Source organism: Chamaea fasciata, unplaced genomic scaffold (genome assembly GCF_029207755.1).
Source record: "Chamaea fasciata isolate MVZ Bird 193981 ecotype frontalis unplaced genomic scaffold, bChaFas1.0.hap1 SCAF_2, whole genome shotgun sequence".
NCBI lineage: Eukaryota > Metazoa > Chordata > Aves > Passeriformes > Sylviidae > Chamaea > Chamaea fasciata.
Window position 1 is genome coordinate 33,997,755 of NW_027094087.1, and position 22,833 is coordinate 34,020,587.

Here is a 22,833-nt window from a genome sequence, read left to right on the forward strand (position 1 = left end):
CTGCTGTGCTCTCTGTTGTAGCTATAGCAATGAATTACATTAGTGTTTCTTTCATCTTCTAATTTTTTCTTCAAGCTGAGCCTGCAAGTGGGTGGAAAGACATTTATTACTGAGTGCAGAAAAGACAGCTATAAAGCTAGGGGTCTGATTCTAACTATGATGCTGAGTTACTGTCTGAAACGAGGCAAATGATTAAACCTCTGTGTATTTCCCCATCTGTTAAAAAAAAAAAATTAGGACAGGGAGTTGGACAATTGTGGTGAATGAGGAGAATAACATATATCTCCCTGAGGATGATGCTACAAAACCTGATGTCTGAGGATCACTGTTCAAGAAATTTTCAGAGAAGAGAAAAATATTCTTTAGTGTGCATATGCAGCTATGCTGGAAGATCACAGGAGAGTTAGGACTAGTTACAGCAGCTGAAAATCTCTCTTGCTAAATGTTGTCGTTTCATAATCAAGTGAATAGCAAAGAGCAGTCTGTAAATTTATATGCAGACTCCCATCTGTGCCAGAAGAAGAGGAAAGTAAATTCAGAGATTCAAATTAAGCTGCCATGCAGCACCTGAACTGCATCAAATTAGTGGCCATTGAAACAGGAGTGGAAGATGTTGGGGTTTTGCACTGAACATATAGAAGCTTTCAGTAAAATATATTCTTGTGTTGTAAATGCAGTTATACCCCTTGCTTTTTCAGGAAGATTATGAGGACTACTAATGGTGTTTACAGCATTAGCTGAGGTAGCTAAGAGGTTTCTGTGTTAAATTCACTTTTCTGCTGAGAGTTTAGCAAGATCACTTAGTCTTTCTGTACCCTATTTTTTGTGTTACAAATGCTCGTAACAATATAACATCATGGATTTCAACAGGTTGTAGTACATGGGACTGCACTCGGAATTGATTTTCTGTTTTGTTACAGCTAATATATTTTCTTTGTCAAACATTTATTTCTCTAGCTATGAGAATAGGTGTCATTAGGAATAGAATTTACTGCATAAGGCAGTTTAGCTTTTAGAAATGCCTCAAATAATGGAGTACTTATGCTAAGTGGAAGAAAAAAAGATACACCAGTTTTGGTGGCCTTCATGCCACATAGACACCTCACTGCATGTTGGGCAGTATATTTCAGCTTGGTAAATTCAGTATTTTAATTTCAGACAAATTTTGAGCAATGAATTTGTATGCTGTTGGGAAATGCTTGTCTTATGTTTTAGGCTGATGTGGCTGCCTAAAAATGATTAAGCACCCAAGCACAAAAATAAAACCTGTTATGTTCTGTCCAAATTGCTGCTGGGATTATTCTAGTGTAATGATCACTTCTGAAGTCTTGAATAATATCAGGGAAGCCAGCCTCACATATTCTTAAAGATCTGTCATAGCCAGCTTCTTCTAAATGTTTGCACCTCCTGCTTCACTTCTCAGGACTTTCTTTATCTTCTATAAACATAAGGCTTTCACCAGGCCTTTCATTTCAACACTTGGCATTTGAATGACACTTTTCACTTTCAAGATATTGTACAGATATTAAACAGTTTTTCTTAAACTACGGCAAGAACTGAGAACTGAGAAAAAAAATAACTTAAGTGTTATTGGAAGTTTGGTGCCTTTGATATGCCTTTGATAATCACTCCAATTCCTGTTGTTGTTTTTCTAGTAAGGGAACTAAGCTGACCAAATCATGATTTCACCACATCTGTTAAACTGGTTAGTAGCAAGTTCTGTTCCCTATTCCAGTATTCTATCCACATCTCATAGTAGTCACTGGGTTTAGTGTATTTGTAACTTCAAAATGCATTCTCTATCCTGCGTAACCCAGGGTCCTGTCTGTGAAATGTGCTGTCTAGAAGATACTGAACAAGAGTTTTCTGATACTGGTGTGATCACAACATTGGTGACAGCTCTAAAGTGGAAGTTAAATAATTCAGATTGATGTCTTTCGTTATAAAATATTGACTACCCCAATCCAAAAGTAGACCAAGTCAGCTGACATGGAAAAAAAGCCTTAATGACACAGAGAAAGCTATTGGGTTTGTCCTATAGGATCCAAAAAAGGCTTAACAGTGGATGCAAGCAGCTAACTGAGCATATAAAACACCTGAAAGGACAGTGCTTTAAGATGCACTTTTAAAAGTTGCGGAGAAAAAAAAGAAGCTGTTAGTGTTCAAGACTGCTAGACAAATGTCATTAAAATGTCGTAAGGCTATTGAGATCATTACTCTTTAATACTGCAGTAAAAGACACTGAAAATTATTTACAGCTCAGTGCAGTGCAGAACTGCCCAAGCAACCCATGAATAAGCAACCTCAGCCAGATGAAAGCATATTGTCATATTAGCAAGTTCAGAAAGCTCACTAACTCTGCTGAGCAGCCTCTCCACTCTCTGCACTATTGTGCTTGTGCTCTGGCCCGATACCTCAAATTCATCACAGAGGGAGAGAGAGAGAGAGAGAGAGAGAGAGAGAGAGAGTGAGTGAGACACTGTGACATGTCTTCTTGGTTTAGATCCTCTGGATGATTTGAATAACCCTGTTTCTATTAAACATCTGATTTTGGAAGAGTACTTGTCTGGTCCTGATCGTGCTGATCCTTCTCTAGCTGAAATGATGGCGCTCAGAGAGCGCTCTGTGCAAGGGTGAGTTTCTTGTTGGACTGGATTGCTTATGTCCTCTTCTCAACCCATAATATTCAGCAAAGGTGCTACTATTTTTTAACCTTTCTTCTGATGCTCACCCTGGCAATGCAGGACCTATCAAAGGTGTCTAACATACACCTCAGTGTGTTATCTTGGTGAAGAAGCTTGCACAGAACAACTAGACTTTGCTGAGAGCTGACCTTGACTCTGATGAAAGTTTCAGTGCTTGCAGATGGTATCCTGTAAAACTTGGATGTCATTGTGTAAAAACATGAAAGAGCAAAGAATAAAAGGCATCTTTTTCTTCTTTTTCTGTCTGCTCTGCCCCATTTCTTTACCAAACAAGAGGTCTGGCTGCATTCATTTTGTATCACTTCAGTTGACACTCAGCAGATGCAGATGTGTTATTTTTATATCCATCTTCAAAACCAAGCACAAACAGAACTGTGTGGTGTTCACCAGGTAGAAAATTAGAAATGACGTGTCAGTCTCTTAAAGGGACTAGGTTTTGCAATCCAAATTGCCTTCGCAGCCTGAGGTGGTGGGGATGAGTGTGCCCAGCTCTCTCTGTAGCCCGAAGTAGTCAACAATGCCTGGAGTGAAGATCTCCATGTACTTTATAGCTGAGCTAACAGCCAACAGCCAGCCAGCAAAAATATTTTTTATGGAGCCAGAAATGTTAGTAAAGTTGTAAACTCAAATGCAGCTGTTACCAAGACCTGGCTCTTAATTTGAAATGTTTAGGAAAGATCACTGAAGTCAGCTCTCATGTCATTTTCGTTTGCTAATGGAGTAATCAACATCTGTAGAGCATCAGCCACAAAATCTTTCATTCAATGAAAAGTGTGCTCAAAAAGTCTCTTGTCTGAGATCTATAATCTCATTTTAATTAGCAATGCACATGATTACTCCAATCAAAGCAAGTCAGTGGCAAACATCGCCATCTGCATTCATCGTTAACATCAGCCAGCATGATGACAGACTCATTTTAAGTCAATATATGGGCTCTGAGGTGCAAATGTCTGTTCAAGGACAAAGAATATTGTCCTACTTTCTACTCCTTAACTTTTGAAGGACAGCCTTCATCTTAGAACTTGCCAAATATGCAGCATTTCCTGTTCAGCATCAGGGAATGTTTTGCGTCAGGGATGTGTGAGTCTTCCTTATTCTCTGTAACAGAAGATATTGTCCCTTGTTTTGAGTGACTTAATTATGCCTGGAATCAGGATTGCATTGTGTCTGCCCAGTACCCAGCATGGCCAACTGTGTGGTTAGGGGTTTTGAGCTGTTGAGCAGCTTCCATGGCAAGGTGCACAATTAATCAGTGAATTTTTAGGATGACTGTTGTGGTAAAACTCTGACCGCTGCCTGCTGCCAAGGGCAATGCCCACAGGATGGTGTGTTTTGTGCCTCTTTGTATATGCACTGCCATCTTCCAGGGATCTGGTGTTATCAGTTGGTTAAGAAGAGGTGTCTAATGACACTTAAATGCTTCTGGATTTATGAGCTTCTTCATCAGATGTCCTCACAGAGAGCTGTACTTGAAAAGCAGTAGATGACCTGGTACCAGTAAGAGTCTTTTATGAATATAAATATTTAATAAGATATAGTCAGGTTTTTAAAATAACTTTTCCACTTCTAAGCCATTAAATTTTTCCAAAGGCTACTTGCATTCCAAGAACATTTACCAAAAAAGGCACAAGCATAAGTAAGCTTATGAATTATGTAAAATTCAGCAGTCTTCATCCTCAGAGAAGTGAATTATCTGGGCATTTCTGAAGATGTTAGTACAAGACTTCAAACTCTTCTAAAAGAAGATATATTTCAAATAGCTTTTTTTCTCCTCCTGAACCAGACTTGCCATGCACAGTTGGTGCTTATAAGAGCTTTAAATTATTTTGGTTCCACAGTCGCAATTCTGATAACTTCTTTTAAAGTTCTCCCCATTATGAGAAGTAGCTATGTGTTTTATATCTACACATAAAACTGCTACAATCATTCTTTGCAATTACACTAGAATGCACAGCAATTAATTACATCAAATCTTTCTCACGAAAATGTTTACCAGTGAAAATATTGTCATGGCCTTCTTTCTGACAATGAAAGAGTAGGAATTATTAGGCACTTCTTGAGATTTTACTGATGTAACATTTCTGCAGCCAGTATGATGATCATCTTATTTTCCCTATAGGAAATAAACATCAGCTCTTGACAGGCATGATCTTTAAACAGTATTTTACATGGGGAAAATATTCCCAAGTATCTTTTCCTGTAAGAAACCAAGATCTGGATTTTTAGCTAGGTAACTCCAATGAGTGATCTGCACTTGCTGGGATTCATGTGCAGGCTCTTACTTGCAGAAAGTGGGGTACATCTAACCTAGTGTAGGTGCCAGGCATAGGACTGGAAGGCATAGGCTGAAAATTGGTATCAGACTTTACCATTCACTTTCTCTTAAAGGAAAAAAAAAAAAAAGAAAAAAAGAAGAAGACTGTTCTATAAAGACTAACTTCACAGTGGAAAGAGTTTTCCTCTGAGTAGGACCTTTCCCTTTGGAAAAGAGAAAGGGTTAGCTGCAACATAAAGTATGATTGATTGTTCAGAAGTAAATGTACCCAGACTGATCTTATTACCTGCCCTCCTATCTTTGTTTCCTTTCACAGAGCCATGTTTGACTATGACAAGAGCAAAGACAGTGGCCTCCCAAGCCAAGGACTCAGTTTCAAGTATGGAGACATCCTTCACGTCATCAACGCCTCAGATGATGAGTGGTGGCAGGCGAGAAGGGTCACTCTGGAGGGGGACAGTGAGGAGATGGGAGTTATACCCAGCAAGAGGAGGTGAGTGCTGCCTCCTCCTTCTTACCTGCTTGGCCATTATCTTAAAATATTTCATTTTTTTTCCAAAGATGATGTGCATCAATCTACTCAAAAACCGGGGGTAGTAAAGGAAAATCCCAAGAATTTCAAGAGTTGGAAGACATAATTTTTTGCTGTGAGATTTAAAGCATTCAGGCTGTTTATAATTGTATTGAAAAGAAATTCAGAAGGTGACTCAATTACTAGTAACTTCATAAAGAAAGGGGAAAAGGAGAGATCGCTGTCTACTAAAGAGCTTCAGCAAAAAAAAGGAATAACCAGAACCCAAGTCTGGGAATTTGCTCTGAATTTGAAGTGGAGCACATGTTTTAATATCAGGGAGATTAGCCATTGCATCAAACTGCTGAAGGATGTAATGAATGTCTTGACATTTTCAAATCAAGACTGTATGTCTTTTTTTTTTTTGAGAGGGTAATAGAATTAAGCTTCTCAGCCTGTGTGATGTAAAATATGGTGCTAAATTATATAATGGTCATATTTGGCTTCAAAATTTGTTAGTTTAATCTCTGCCTGCCTGGAAACTGATGGATAATCAATATCAATAATTTTTTCATATAATGTTAATGAAGAAACTCTCATCTGTTCTCCAAGCTAAATCTGAATCTTTGTGTCTCTGTGATGGATTCATGGTGACTATCGGAGAGAGAACATATCAGAATCTCCCTCATTGTTTGTATTCTTTATTCTGCCTAGATGCTTTTGTAAAATTGGCCACAAGTCTCTGATAGTATCAGAACTAGCACACAAACCACTATAGCTCCCTGGCTCTCCTGTTAGTTCCTATAGAAAGGTCAAGAACAGAATGGGTAGGAGGAAAATGAAATCTGTCAAAACATATTACATTCCTCTTTTGCAGCAATGCCGTCATACCGAGTATAAGCTTTCTATTCCTAGCTACTTCAGCTTTAGCACTAGTGTAAAAGTGATCATGACAATTTTTTGTAGTGGGGAATGGGATGCTTGATGCTCCCTTGAGCATCTGCTGCTGTTTCAAGAGAATTGGCCAAGGTACTAATAGAGCTTATGGTACTCGTTGTTCCAAATCATGTTAAAATAAACTAAAAGGCCATCAAATACCTTGTTGACATGAGCCCTGAAATGACATTAATTTCTCTAATGATCATGTTTGAATAGCATTCACACCTGGTTTTTCAGCAAAGAGCGATTTTGGAGATGTGTAGTAGATTGAAATAAAAGGTTATGTTATAAGGTTAGGTTATAAGTTACAAGATGGAAAATGTGCCCATTAGCCAGATTTAGTCTCTAGATATTGAAAAAGGAATACTTGCCTGCTATTCATTGCTACAGTAAATACTGCTGTAATTACATGATTAAGCCATACATGGGAAGAGAGTTTGTTTAATGCTGAGGAAAGTATGTGCACAAAGCTCACTCCTGTGTGGTGCCTACTATGAAAAGGTGCAAAAAAGCTGGCATACATAATAAAACAACTACAGAGGAAAAAAAGGACAAAGCAAAGCACCTAATTACGATGTGGAATTGTATATCCTGTAAAAATAGAAAGGTGGTGTGTGCCTAAAGCTTATTGGGTTACCCACACAGTGGTGTTTTCAAGGACAAAAGACAGAGGTTCTCTAGTCAAGGTCGGACACATAATAAAGCCCAGGAATAAGATGTGGCTTAGAAAACACTGGGAAAAAACAGAACTATTTTTTTTTAAGAGGTTGTAAGAAAACAGGTTGGTTAGAAGCTAAAAATAAGGGTCTTGAATTTTAAAAGATGCAGGTATAGTTATCATGCTCTCCACTTGTCATCTTTATTCTTCAGTAGAGAAGCTAAGGGGCCTGGAAAAATCAATGGCATCTGATTTTCTGTCTGCATTAATGTAATGATATACCTGAGCTGGAGTGGGTGGAGCTTGGTGTTATTTCATAAAAGGTTTCAGTTGTACAATGTTATTTTTTCCACTGCACTGAAAAGTGAGTGCTGTTTCCTTTCTGTGGGTTCTGGATGATTCCTCAGCGCCTGAGACTGATTGCTCTTGCCAGCATCTTCTGCGGTCATTTACACCACCCAAGGGGAGGATGAGCAATCAGTGCACACAGGGCTGAGTTACAGAGAATAAAGCTAATCATACTTGCCAGATTGTGCTAATTCAGAGTTAAATTTCCTCTGCAGGTGTGGGTTATTGACTGTAAGAGGATTAATCTAAAACAGAGTAGTCCTGGAATTCATTTGACCAAATAGAGGCAGTTACAGAATGAAAATCCTCATTTGAGCTGTTGGCTCCAGGATGCCATGTCTCTTATAGTTTATATGGGATTATTTCTATAGGTATTGCTTTGTACATAATACAGCATATGTTGTATCTATCAGTAAAATATTGTGATAGAAAGAAAGGAAAGAAGATAAGAACATCTGCAGCTGTTTGTTGGGCTTGTCCTGCAAGCTAAATTTGCCATGATGTGGTAAATTGGAGAATTTTATACCTGTCTTATATTTTTCAATACCCAATTAATTTCTGGGGTTTTTTTAGGGTCTTGGGGGCTTCAGGGGGTTATGCTTGGAAGGATTTTCTTTTGTGTTTATGGGGAGCTGCCACTCATTAGTCTCCCCAGGTTTTTGGATACATTATCAGACTTTGCCTCTTAGTGATTTAATAGAGTTTGAAAGCTAGATTTCAGTGCTTCTGCCAACATGTGGACTTGTTGCCTTGTCTATAGTTAAATTGCCAAGTCAAGCTTTAAGAGAGAGTTTTGGAGGGCAGCACTGCGGCTGGATCAGTGTTACTGAAAGAAGCAGCACAAAGAAGTGAGGGTGGCCCCAAGTTTCTCCACTGATTTATGCAAGGACCAAATCTCATGGAGAAGTGAGCCAATGACCTCTGTGGAGATTAAAGAAAATTAGATTTTAAGTATCCTGCAGTTCTTTAATATAATTGCAACCCTTTCTACACCTGAAAACAACGTTTTGTCCCTTTGTCAGTGTGTATTTATTGTCTGACTATAACTGTTGTTCTCAGCCATAGGACTGTGTAGCTAGTTGGGTAGAAACCAATTATAATGATATACATTTGGTGTGGTATTATATCATGTTGGTGCTGGGAAGCACAGGACTTCAGCATGAAAGGCTGCAAACCACTTCAGTTGTGGTTTAACCATCACCAAATAGTTATTGTATAGTATTAATTATTCAGTATTTCAAGCCAAATTTCTCTCAGTTCCACATCTGTCCGAAAGATTTATCCAAGCTATGTTTAAGGTGACAGCACAATTATATCAGGCAGGGTATCCAAGGTGAGGGGACATAACTACCAGCCCTCTACCAATGTCTCAGGCAGCCTGCAGTATTGCCTGGACACTCTGGTTACGTGTGTGAAGTGCTCCCTTATCAAAGAAAATTGCTATTTATACTAGAATGACCAACAGAATTAGATTTCCACTGGATTTTTTTTTACATTTGGACAGATAGATATATAGATAGATTTAGATTAGAGCTTCCACATTATCTGTGCTTTTTATCATGAGAATTTTTATTTACTTCATTGCCCTTCCTATTATCCATATTTAAGAAAAAAAAAAAAAAACAGCTTCCTTTAAAAGGGCAGCAGCAAGCTGAGCAGCCCATGTCCAAGATTCCCTCCCTGTGGAAATGCACTGGTTAAAGGCAACGAACTAAATGCATGAAACCAACATGCATATGTAAGAGTGTATTTCATTCCTAGACAGATGCTCTAATTCAATAGTAAATAGATTTTCATTTGCTGTGATTGATTTTACACCTCCAGTTCTTTTCACTTTTTCCTTGCTGAGTCTCTGCACAGGGACAGGCTCCTACATTGCAAGCCCACCACAACAGCAACCTCCCACCTCACAAATGTCAAGCCTCAGTATTTTCTGTGGTGTGTGTATATCTGCTTGCCTTGAGTCTGTGGGTCTGGAATGCAGCCTCAGATTTCACACAGATTGCCCCAGAACGGCTGAGCATAAATTCTCACCACTTTTACAACTGCTCCTTCTGCTCAGCCAACGAGGATTTGGCCTTAAAACGCTGAAATAATTACACTAATCTTTTTGTTGTCCTTCAGATGTGCAGTCACAAAACTGCTGTCAGTCTTGACATTATTCTAAGATACCCATTTTCAGGTAGTTTAAGTACATCTGTCTGGCAAATGTTATGCAACTTTTATCTCTGTTATTACCAGCTGTAATAATACCAGCCTGATACTTGTGTTCTCAAATAGAGAATGTTCTCCCCACAAGTACATGTAACCACACTCTCCTTTTAGAGCAAAGTCGGGGGGTAAGTACATAAAACCAGTGTTTCACAAACATTTAAGGACAAGGAACAAGAGGTTTTCCCAGCACAGAAGTCCCTGTGGGTGAAAAGCCAACTTAAATTTGTTGTTCTGCTCAACTTGGCAGAAGGGCATGTTTATCCACTCAAATGATTTTTATTTGTAATGGTGTCCTATAAATCGTCTACCTTTCTAAATGTTAAATAAAATTAACGTTTTAATCCTTGGATGATAAAACTTTTTAGCATGGCATAATCAGGTAGTCTTTGTCTAAAATAATTTGTCTGTCTATAATCACTAATCTAATTGGAAAAAATTTAATATGGAATGAAATTTGTATGTATGTGTAGGTATAAACTTCTTCCTGTGCTCTTGCAATGATGTGAAACTTTTGTGCTGAAGGAAACCAGCTGTTAGCTTTTAAACAGAATAAGGTTGTGCTTCAGTTTTATGAGAAGTCACTTCCTACTGTCGTTAGGTCTACTCTTCATAAATATTGACTAGGTGCTGAGCTGCTTTCCATAAGCAAGCCGCTGCAGATGGAGAGCTGAAGCAGAGCACATTCTCTCCTACTGAAAAATGCATGTTTGGTGCAAAAATGCCGCTTCAGGAATGCTCCAAAATAATTTTGAGAATGGGAATCTCTTGGTAAGCTCAGCTCTCACATCTCACAGAGAATGGAAGCAATAAAAAGCTATGAACTGAGATCATATATTTGAAGTATCAATAGTGCATACATATTTTCACTTACCTTTCACTTGATAGGCAGGCAAAACAAATATAGTGCAGGTGACCTGAAAATTGTGAAGCAAGACAAGAGACATGGCAAGGTCTTTTGAGTATCCATTTTACATTGCTTTCTTGTATTTGCTAACTCTCCTCACTACATTGCTCATGCTGGATTTGGAAATAACTGTCTTCCTGCAAAACACCCAAATCTGTGCAAATTAACCTGCTGTTACCATTTTATTTCATTCTAGAAACAAGTTTTCAGTTTGCATCTGTGTTCTACATCGGCAACGAATGCTATTATTGAAGATTAAAGCATTTCTCACTTAATATTCTACCTTACCCCTGTGAAGACTGATTAGTGATTTTAGGGAGGCACTGACAAAACTCCCAGTGGTCCAGAAGTGTGTGATCACAGTTCATGTATTGTTGAGTTGTACTTGATTTTTTTTCTTGTTTGCAGCACTTACGAAGAGCTGAGTGTCTCATTTTGAAAAATCCCACAGGCCCTTTTTCAACAGTTATGTCTGCCCAGAAACACAAAAGCAGATAGACATTGCAGTGCAGTGAGTGTTGCATCCCATTAATAAGTTCCTCAGAAGAGCAGGAAGAGAACATTATCCTAAAGAACTGAAATCTTGAACTTACTAGTGAAGGAATACTGAAAGTTGAAGTGTATTTTCAATGTAGTGCTCCACTTCTCTAGCTTTACTTGGGAAGAAGGGAGTGAATCCTGACCATTTCTGAAATAAAAAGGTCCAAGAGGTATCTACCACCAGGAATGTTTTCAAGAGACAGTATACAGAGTATACTCCAACTGGCCCAGATCTCAGATGATCTTGAAAAATTTCCCTGTGCACAGCTGTATTTCTGCATGCAGCTCTACTTGGAGAGTGGATGGGAAGATGGAGGTGAAGTCCCCTTAAGTTGTGCTAGGGTGGTACTGTCTCCACATAGGACTCAGAGCTTTTCAGCTCCAGTCATGTTTGAACGCTGGATGTAGGCTTCTTCAAACATTTCTTGAAACTTCTTTGAGTTTCAGTGACCCTTCAGGCACCTTTGAAAAATGGGACTGAGCCATGAAGTTGTTTTGGAAATCATAGCCATGCTTTCCTTACCCCTTAGGCATAGTGCTATCAGGCAAATATATACTTAGAAAGGGTCATGGCAGCAATGTGTACATCAGGTAAGTCAGGGTTGCAGGTCTGGGCCCAGCAAATCTGGGAGATAGGAGTCCTCCGCTTCACTTCATAATCACCCCATAATCCTGCTTTGTCCAGCAGTGGTGATAGAAAACTGGTTACCGTGTTAAGTGCAACATTTCTTTCTTTAAAAGCAGTATGTTCAGCTGATGAATCAAAATGTTCAAATGGTGGTCAACTAAACCAATGTAAGGAATTTACATTCATATGCTGTTTAGACGTTCACAGTGTCAGCTGCTGCAAATAACCCTTTGTACCTAAACTTCTTTCTTCTTGGGGAAAAAAAGCCATGTTTATTTTTCCTTAAATATAAAAATTACAAACCTGCAAAAAAGTGGCAGTGCTAGTGTTGCTTTTAAAAGTGCCTTTTCTAAGAGCTGGATCAACAAATCTAAATGAACAGAGATTCAAAACTTTGTGTCTTCACTAGTTTAGTTCCCTTTTTAGCTCTGTCTGTGGCAAAAAAAAAAAAAAAAAAAAAAAAAAAAAAAAAAAAAAAAAAAAAAAAAAGTCCCAGTAGCTCAGATGAGAAATTCTAACATCTTAGTTCACTGAAGTCCTGCACCCTGACCATTTCAGCAGAGGCTAAGTCTTTGCAGAAACAAGGCTAAATTCCAGGAGTTCTCCAGAGCACGTAAAAATAAAGTTTTACTGAAATTTAGGTTCATTCCTTCAGGAAAAAGAGAGGTATATTCCTAAAACCAGAGCAACCCACTGCCACAATATGAAATCCAGACCAAACACAAAAAGGCAATACAGCACCTGAGCTGAAGAAGTTTAAGATTATATTATAAATTGGGCAAACTCATTTATTTTGTCCTTGCCTTTTTCTTCCAGCTGACCCATTTTACTGACAGTTCAGGCGGCAACAGTAATGTAGTCAGCCTAAGACACAGAACATTTCAGCTTATAATTCTACGTTTCAGCTAAATTATAACTGAGAGCAGTTTTATTGTGGAAGGTGTCATGCAAATTGTAATGGGAGGCAGAATTGTGTGCTACCCTTAATACAAGTGCCAGATGATGAAATGTTTGGAACAATCAGTAGGCATGCTGAGCATGTATGAGCACTGTTGTTATGTTTCCCTGAAGGACTAATGGCACTTCATGGCATTACTTAAATACTTCCCAAAGCAAGGCAGAATGTTTCTGCAGCTCCTCACCTGTCTGCTATGCCTCTAGAAAGCAGCAATGCCGCCATGGCTGCTAATGCACTTATGACAAACTCCATAAATAGGATTCACTCTTCAGGGTTAATTTCCAAATTTCTTTATTCAGTGAATAAGAAATTAAGTTAAAAGCAGATGTTTTAGGAAGTTAGGCAGGGCTGAAATGAGTTTAAATGTTAACACAGATTAATAAGTAGAATATTGTGTTCATTTGTGCTAATTATTTCCTCAGAAGGCATCCATCCTATTTAGGCAATTATACAGCCTCAGTTCTATTTAGGCAATTACACAGCCTCAAGTCTTCATTTCTTACCGGTACTACCAAGGGACTTCATCTGCTAGTTCAAGTTTGAGACTGTTCATGTGTTTTTAATAACATAGATTTAGTTTGAAAGATGCACTTGAGCTGTTTCCATGTGAATATTCCACACTTATAGAGAAATTCATTTAATCTAAATTTAAACTGTAGCTATAGTAACCAACATTCACTGTGTTTCAGGAGGGCATATATAAGCCTACTCAGACAGAAGGAAACATGCTGTGTTAATTATCATTCTATCAAAACATTAGAGTTTGTATTTTGGAAAATAATTAGCAGAAATTATGAATTCCTACTACCCAGGCTTGGAAAGCAAGAGATTTGCAGGAATATATTCTAGTGTGTCTTCTAAGCTAGCTTTGGAGAATTCGATGGAGATTTCCTAGAGCAATTCCCAGTCTTAGACAAGTAAGGGTAGTGTTTCAGATTCAGGTAGATTTTTTTACTTTTTTACTTTTTTTTACTTGAGCCAGTCAATGACAGAGTCTGTAGATGATTTTGCAAAGGTAGGAAACATCACTTACAGAGTAATGTCCATATTAATCAAGGTGAGCAAGGACATGTCCTTGTTTTATTCCTCTGACCACAGAACTCTAAATGTTGCCTGGTTTTTGAACAGCTTAAATCAGAGACAGTAAATCTGTCCCCAGCATGCTTTTCCCAGACTCCCATGTCTGTTGAGAGGCAGTGCTGTTCTGTTGGTGTAGGGCAGCCAAGACTCCTCAAACCCAGTCCCACAATTCCCAGAAAACTGCTGCCTGCCTGAGGAAGTGACCTCTCCTTTTCAATGTATGAAAATTGCTTTAAATGTTTACTCTAGGTACAGTAAGCTGCCAATGGTCTTGGGAGAGCAGTTATCAAATGTTTCTTACAAAATGCTGCTGTGATCAACGTGTCTTTCTTCATTTGTGTTTCCTTTTCCCCAGAGTTGAAAGAAAGGAGCGTGCACGTTTGAAGACAGTGAAATTCAACGCGAAACCCGGTGTAATTGATGCAAAAGGGGTACGTAAATAGTGAAACCTTTTGAAATTGCACTTTACAATTGTTTTTTTCCAGAGTAGAAAAAGATCTTAGCAATATAAGGAATATTTAGGTTGTTGCAACCAAGACCTGCAATATAGTGAAATGTAGATCAGAGATTAGTACGATACAATCTTTGAAATAATTAAATATTCTTTTTATAATAATACTGAATGACAGTGCCTCCTAAGGGGAAGATACTAAGAAAATAAAGAGCATTCCATGATAGCTGTGATTTTAGTTAAATGGTGGATAAAGAAAAGACTTTAAAAATGAATGCAGATGGATAGCAGTTTAATGAAATAGGACCAGAAGCCTAAGTTCCCTGGCTTCAAAAGCTGTTAAATCACAAACCAAAAGTTGTGAGTTAAGGAGTCCTGGATAGAAGAAATTAGGTTTTGGGTGTCATGCTTTGACAGTTGTGACAGACATTGAACACAGGTGTGTTTCAAACCAGACACAATGGCCATACAACACAAAACGTGCAAGTTACATTCCACCAGGGCTGCCTAGACAGAACAGCATTCCTGCTGTTGCCACTTCCCAGAACTGCTTTACTGTGCCCAAGTCAGCAATTCTTGTTAGCCTGGTGACCACTATTCTGTCTGGTGCCATCTGGCTGGCAAGTATTACAGCATGAGAAATGCCCACAGTCCTGGCTGGTATATTTTTCTGCTGAAGTGTAGCTTGCAGTTGTAGCAGTCATGAATACTTGACATTTGCAGGGATTTATTTTTGAAACCTGTCCAACTGGCATGTTTGGAATTTACAATTGAGGGCTTCTGTGAGCAAACTAGGAGACAGATTCAGCAGCCACGAGGGAAATGTCCTGCTTGGCTGCAGAAGGCGGAGCAGGGCCAAAACTGTGTGATGAGCAGACACAGCCATAGGTAGGTGCTAGAGAAATAACTAAATGGTTCAGCAGGTCCCTTCCAGACCTGCTGTTTCTGTGGTCTTCTGCTGAGTTTGAACATCTCATTCTTAATCTCTTCTTTCTTCAGTTTCCTTCCATAATGATAATATTAATAATTCCCTTATTCTGTCCTTTCAGACAGATTAGCAGGGTAAGAAATTCCTCTTCATAGCACAGAGGTTCCCAAGTCTCTACGTGCCAGCAAAATAATATTTCACACTTGCAAATACTTCCCTGTTACTGTTCTACAGAACAATTCCTGAATTCAATACAAATGCAAAATTATTGTACTGACTGAAATAAGTTTTCCAGACTTATAAGGCCCATGGAACTGTACATTATTTGCACTTGCAGATAACTTGGTAAAAAATATATAATAAAATGCACTAAGAAAAGACTGATTCATTGCACAGCATTTCTTCAGAAGTCAGAATTCCATTTCTTACTTTGAAATGTCCACTCTCTGCAACCCTGTATATTTCTGTTGCCACTTATTTTGAAGGATAATAAGTTTTATATTGCCAATGAAATCACTTTTTAAATATCTATTTCCCCTATGTAATTGCAGCTGCAGGGGAATAATTCATTCATATAACTAATGGTCCTTTTTCAAGTGATTCTGTCAAGAATTTAATTACCTCTTGATTCCCCAAATTGTTTTTCCATTTTTGTCATCAGTGTAATGTTAATCTTCCAGCCACTCAACATCAGTATTTGATTCAGTGTTTAGGAAATTGTGTAATTACAGAGCAAGACCACTGTAGCCTTTTGGGACCAAACCTTGCACGTGAAATGAGGTATTTGAGTACACGCATATGTATGTGGATTTTAGGTGTCACTATTTCCATTTGGTCTTTCAATCTCCAAAAAGAAATGGTGTAAAATGTCTAAGAGTCCATTCTTTACTTTTTTTTTCCACTTTGGAACAAATTTATCCCAGGTCAACAGGGCTGCTGTAGGCCTGGGAAAACTCCTTTGTTTCAAAATCAAGCTAAAATTCAGATAGGAATGAGCTTATGTGGGTCTGTGGCACCTCTGGCTCATACATTCATGACTCTGTGGGCAAGTGTAAAGGTCTTAGTTTACTCTACAGATGAAACTGAGAGAAATCTTTTCATGGAATATTTCTAAATTTGGCCAGGAGATGTGCATGGAAGCATTTAAAAAATTGAAAAAAAACAACAACAAAAACTGAATACAGAGAATCCTTGGGGGTTTTGAACAGGTAATGGTGTACCTTACTGCAATTTTACCTGAATCATCTCACTAACTCTGACTCTTTTCTTCCCCTGTATAAGCAGTGTTCAAGAGCTAATAACCCACAGCAAAGGTTTCCTAAGATAATATCAAAATTTCTTTGAGATAACTATCTTATCATTTAAAGTAGAAACAGTCTATTTATTCTATGAGATTATAAAGTTTTTTTGCGTTTTCGTCTGTTTATACCTCATTTTTAATCCCATATCTGGAGATAAGATGCAAAGAAAGTGTTACAGATAGGGTGACATTGGTAGTTTATCAGCTCCTTGTGTCTCACTGAAAAGGTGTTTAAGAATGTTCAGCAATATAGTTGACAAACCTGTTTGTAGGAAGAGCTGAAGGATAATCTTTCCAAAGGCCCAAAGTTCCTCTTTTTCAGGCCAAACTTGTATGTTACTTCATCTATAAAATTAGCTCAGCACTTCTTAAAAATGTAATTTAGAATATTTATATGACTTCAGATTTGTTTCACTGGACTCCTCCAATCCGTGCCTTGTGAAAATAAAGTCTAAAAATCAGGATGGATACAGAAACAGGGAATGTGAATCAAAATTAGGGAGTTCTAGGGAAACCTTCTGGTGTCAAGTTTAAATAAGGCCACAGATACTACCTTTCCATGCAATGCATAATAAAATCCCCATGCTCATTATTAATGGATATTGCTTAAAAAACAAGTAAGTTGAAAAGGAATTATGTAGGTTAGCAAGTAGCAAAACTAATGACAACTTTAAGATGTTTGCCATGTAACTCAGAACATATTAATTGTTCATTTCAATAAAAGATGTTATAAAAGGGAAAGGATCATATTACTTCTACTTTTTCTTTTTATCATCTGTCATTGGACTGTGCCAAAAAGCTACTTGGCTAACTGGATCTCTGGCTTAACCCTACAGGGCTACTTTTCTTTCATGTTCTGCTTATTCTGTCCCAAAGAAATTTATTTGTTCAGGCTCAGAGACATCCAGGATCCAGGCCCCATTAACACTTTTAAAGGTATCAGACCTGTTAGAGATGGAAACATCTATGTAGTAAGGAAAAGAATACAAATACAAGTATAAACAGTTTCATTTCACCAAGCAAAGATTGTGCTTTGTTGTGTTGATCAAGTTCAGCCTCTATCTTCATTCTTATAATTGTTGTAGTGAACTTCAGCATTTTTTCTATTTACTGAAGGTGGCTGATGCATCAAATCCACCACTACACTGCTTTGGTTCCCTGCGGCCACTCTCTGCTGCAGCAAAGGATAGTGTTCCCAGGACACTGGAAACATTTACCAAAAAAACAAAAACATAAAAACAAAAACAAAACAAAAACAAAACAAAACAAAACAAAACAAAACAAAAAAAAAAACCACACAACAACAACACCCAAACACAATAGTTGATTTCCTAAGCATTTGCTTTCTCAGTTTTTGGGGCTCACTGGTCTATGGATAATCAATGGAAAATGGAGCTGACCAAAGGTTTATGTCTGAAATTTTTGCTGGAGGAAGCCAAAGAAGCTGTAAGCTTCATTAAAAAATATGTTTTATGCTATGTTGAACTCAAGATCATATCCCAACTATGTTCTGATGCTCACCCTTGCACCAAAAGGATCAGAGCATGTGAGTAGCTGTGAACAGGGTTATGTATTTGTCAAAACAGCATATGAATTCTTGGTAATTCTCTCCCTACCACAGGCTTCAGACTGAGCAAAAATAGCCTTTCATTTTCTAATCCTAAAACCCACAATTGTTGAGGGCTTTTCAGATTTTTTAGTGAATCAGAGTGTCAAGTGACAGAAATATTGCAGGGGGGAAAGAGATTAGCCAGTAATCTACTTTTTTCTCAACTGTTATAATTACAACAGGTCTTTCAGGAGACAAAAATAGCACCTTTCGCTTTACTCCTTGTCAGATCACATACACTTCCTTGACTGTCTCTTGAAAATATTCTGCAGTTGAAATTACAGCTCTTGGAAAGACTTTCAGCAACACCTCAGTTTTACTAATATTTATGGGTGTTGCCTGTTTCCAGAGATGTGTTGAAATATCAGAAACATTTAGATAAAACTTAATTTCATACAGAGAACTGTTTTTTTATACCACGTGCCTTTTCATTTCACACCTTATCCGGCCAGTGACTCCAGAATATTGTCTTATGTGCAAATACTCTATTTCATTTGCCAATGAAATGAAAGTGATGTCTCCCACAATCTTCATTTTTAATGTGTATGTCAGGGTGTGGGAAGATATTCAGCCATGGAAAGCAGTCCCAGATGTGTGCCTGCCCTAGTGAGGCTGCCCAGCAGGGTACTGAACAGGGATGAGGTGCCTACCAAGAAAAGGGACTGCCCCATCCCTCCAAAACCCCTTTCAGCCCTGCTGCTCACCAGCAGTGCAGATCCTGGGCTGTGACCCACACCACACTGCTCCATCACTACCCATTAGGGGTTTTTTCTATTCACTTAGCTTGTCATCCACCGTTCTTTTTAGATTCCAGTCAGATCACCTACATCATACTCAGCCAGCCTCTTCAGCTGCCTCCAAATGAATTTATTGTGACAGTCAGAAGTTTGATAGCATTTAATAATATTTCTTATGTGCAGTTTCTGTTTACAGATCCCACAGATGCCTGAAATGTAAGGTCATCTTCTTGCTTTAATGTCATTTAAACAACATTGCACTGAGGCATGAAGAGAAAAAGCGAAACCTGACTAAGACAGCAAATTTGGTATTGTGGGGTAAACAAAACCCTCTGCATATTTAATGCAGCTTTCCTCCAAGTGTCAAAATCCAGTGACCAACAGAACTTGATGCAGAGGACACCTTTTGACAGTTTATTAAGTATTTGAAGGGGGGCAGGGGGGAAAGCCAAACAAATAAACTCACGAATTTCCAACCATTTATGCTCTGGAAAATCATTATATTTTTCAGCCCTAGTCATCAAAACAGAGTAAAACTGGTCTTTAGAAACCTCAGGTGGTCACCTCTGCCCTGAGGGTTTAGTCTGTAACTTCCTCCTATATCCCAGATTTGTCTAATCTCTGCTTAAAGACCTGCCATTACAGATATTTCATATTCTTCCCAAACAGCCCACTTCAGTGGTTCGCTCTCCTCATTCTTAGAAATGGCTGAACTGCTGCAGCTTAACCCTGTTTTTATTTCTTCTTATATGAGTGTCCGTGAAAATTAGATTATTTGTCTTTGTCACTGAGCAGAAGCTGCAGTCACACCTGCCCTGGTCTCAGGTACAGCATCTGTGCTAGTGGTTTACTGAGGCAGATCCAGGTGTATCAGTGCAGAGAAAAAGGCAATCATCTCAATTTAATCCCTGACTGAAAAAAGCAGTGTATTAGGCTGTCTATACCCTCTCTCTGCCTAATGAAGATTTTTTTCTAACATCAATTCTTTACTAGCTTTCAGTTTTTTGAAGCCCAGTAAAGAAGTATAAAAGTTCACCATCTTTAGGGAGAAGCAGTTCTGTAGTCCAAAATCTGAAAGTTTTCCACATATGCGATGGATTTTGACCCACTGTTCTTTGCACTTCTTTTCTAAAGATATTTGACATAATGAACCGATTTCCTGACGTGATTGGTACTGGGACAAGCATCATAAAAGTAGAGGAAAATCCACAATCTGAGTATGTTCAAAAAGCTGCCGATTTGGAGAGCTCGTTAGCACTCAGTGTGTAGTTTACAGGGTCATCATTCCTGAGAGGCAAAGGGATTTCCTCATTGCAGGCTACAGCTTCCTTGGAAGAGGAAGCAGAGGGGCAGGCACTGATCTCTTCTCCCTGGTGACCAGTGACAGGACCCAAGGGAATGGCCTGACGTTCAGTCAGTGAAGGTTTAGGTTGGATATTGGGGAAAGCTTCTTCACCCAGAGGGTGCTTGGTCACTGGAACAGGCTCCCCAGGGAAGTGGTCACAGCACCAAGTCTTGCGGAGTTCAAGAAGTGTTTGGACAATGCTCTCAGGCACATGGTGTGACTCTTGGGATGTCCTGTGCAGGGCCAAGAGTTGGACTCAATGATCCTTGTTGGTCCCTTCTGACTCAGGATATTCTATGATTCTATGGTTTTCCCTCTCTTGGATTTAAGTTCTGTCAAAAGCTTTAAGACCTCCAAAATAGGGTAACACTGGGTGTCATGGAAGAATCAGATCTCAGCATTGTTCTTGTTTGTGGAACAGCTTGTTTCTGGGAGGAGATGACTTCTTCCCACATAGGAGTGTGCTGGTTTTAATACCAGCAGAAAATTAAACTGCAAATAAGCCACTCCCACTGGATGACTGCCAGTAAAGGGTACCCAGCTTTTCCTGCTGAATCCACACACCCCAGGGTTGATGTGTGTGGTATAGAACAACAACTTGGTCACACGCTCCCAGTGCTAAAGTCCAACCCCCTCTCTGTAGGCAGGACCAGGAGGAAAATCTGAATGTCACTTGTCCAACTGCCCTTGCTCTTTCATGAGTTTTCACATCCTCCACATCTCTGTCTTCACACTTCATGATGGAGCTGGTGCCAGGCAGTGGATGCTGGCTGCACTTTTGGGTTGACATGAGCCTGCAATGTTGGGCTGATCTGACCATTCCCCTTGAGCTGAACACTTTTTGCTCAGCGTGCATTAGAAATAGTGCTGTCATCAGCATGTGCTTCACTCATGTGCTGAAGTAAGCAAATGAAATTCAAATGATAAAACAGCACATAGCCAGAAAAAATTAACGGATTCTTAACGGATTCTTACTGTTCCAGGTTATCTTGAGGCACTCCACAATTACATGCAGTAATTTCATAATAATGCCTGTTGGGTCCAGGTAGAGTCAAAAATAAAGGAAAACGAGTCTTCAGTTTTAATTTATGTCATGGTAGCAGTGTTGTCTCAGGCAGGAAACTGATAGGCCTTTAAAATCTTGGTTTTTAAGAAGGTGAATCAGTTCTAGAAATTGTGAAAAAACTGTCAGCTCAAACTTGAGGCTTTTACCCAGCTGAAGTGAAGAAATGTTCTTGTAGCTTTCTTTGAAAAATCCAGTAAAAGAAGAGTATTTGACAAAATTTCTTTCAAAATGAAAGAAAATACTTAAGTAAAAAAACTTTGTGTCTGTTTTCCATATTTCATTTTATTGAGAAGTACAAATTCTAAGTATCAGCCAGCAATTTGTAAACAAAGTGGATTAGGGTAGAAAATTTGAGAAATAAAGGAATTGTCATTAAATTTATCCAGCTGATGAAAAATATTTCTGCCTATTTGCATCTTGTCACTCAAAGAAAATAACTAAAAGAGTAATTTTGCCATTAATGAGCGATATAGGCACATTTATTTTGTAGATTTTACAGTTTTTTCTGGTTCTTTTCTGTAATTCTGCTAATGGTGTGGAGTTCTATTTATAGGATAACATTGTTTCTTAGGTGGCCATAATATTAGAGACTATAGTGTCTGTACTTCCTATCCCACAATAAGTTTGTGCCATCCCTGCTTAGGTAAGAGAAATTTTTAGGAGAGTAACTGACATAAAAATATGTAGTGCAATGTTTAAATCAGTCACAGATTAAAGATAGCACTGTGAAAATTTGCTAGCACAGGAAAAATACCAAAGTTTACAGCTGAGAGTTAATTGTTTTTCTTCTAAGCTGTTGCAGCAGAAATCTGTGCTGAGTTAAACTTCATGCATGGTCTATTTTTATAACTTGATGTCTAATATCCTGAATTAAATAGTAGGAAGGTTGTATGTATGTATAGATAATGCCATAGTTACTTGGGTTTTCATCTAAAAAATCAGTTGAAAGGAAAAATTTATGGTATTGGCAGTAGATATTGTCAAAGAATCAGAAAGAGAACAAAGTTTTCTTCTATGAAGATTTCACACAAAGATCCAGAAGTGTGGAGTTAAGCATCAACACTCATCCAGAAGAGACATGCTCTATATTTCACATCTTTATTTCTGACTCAGTTAAATTAAAGCAGCTCAGGTGGTTGCCTTAGTGACTCAGAGATCATGTTTGGAAGGTTACAGGGACACAGGAACTGCCCCATGGGTCAAAGCCATAGTCCATGTAACTTGACATCCTGCTTGGATATCAAGACTGGTCGTGTGAAATGCGTTACTGGAAGATCTGGGAGCTTTACCTCCTAAATAAACCTCAAACCAGTCTCCTGAAGATTGATTTTGGGTTTGTTTGCCCGTGCCTTTATTTATTATAACTTCAACTGTCAGGTGTAAATAAATTAATGTATTCAATGAAAACCAAGAGCCTGGTATGATTTATGTCTGCTGAGCCAGACCTTAGCCATAATTCAGCCTGCTACACCAATCACTCTCCTTTAACGCAAAAGGGAAGATCAAAAGATTATCTTGTCCAACTATCTCTCCATAAGTACAGTTTGAAGCCATGTAGGTATTGTAAATCTTTCTCCACTTCTCCATAAAAAAGTAAAAAAGGTCTTTATGAAACTTATTTTGTGCAATCATCCATT

At 38.5% G+C, this 22,833-nt stretch overlaps 1 protein-coding gene across 9 annotated transcripts in view; it reads left to right on the forward strand.

The window, feature by feature from the left end:
• Positions 1 to 22,833, forward strand: part of DLG2 (discs large MAGUK scaffold protein 2) — a 993,549-nt gene that overhangs the window by 936,537 nt on the left and 34,179 nt on the right. For all 9 annotated transcript variants that reach the window (XM_066175626.1, XM_066175625.1, XM_066175627.1 and 6 more), the window contains 2 exons: positions 5,297 to 5,473; positions 14,116 to 14,191. In XM_066175626.1, the coding sequence (XP_066031723.1) occupies positions 5,297 to 5,473; positions 14,116 to 14,191 (253 nt within the window). The remainder of the gene's footprint in view (positions 1 to 5,296; positions 5,474 to 14,115; positions 14,192 to 22,833) is intronic.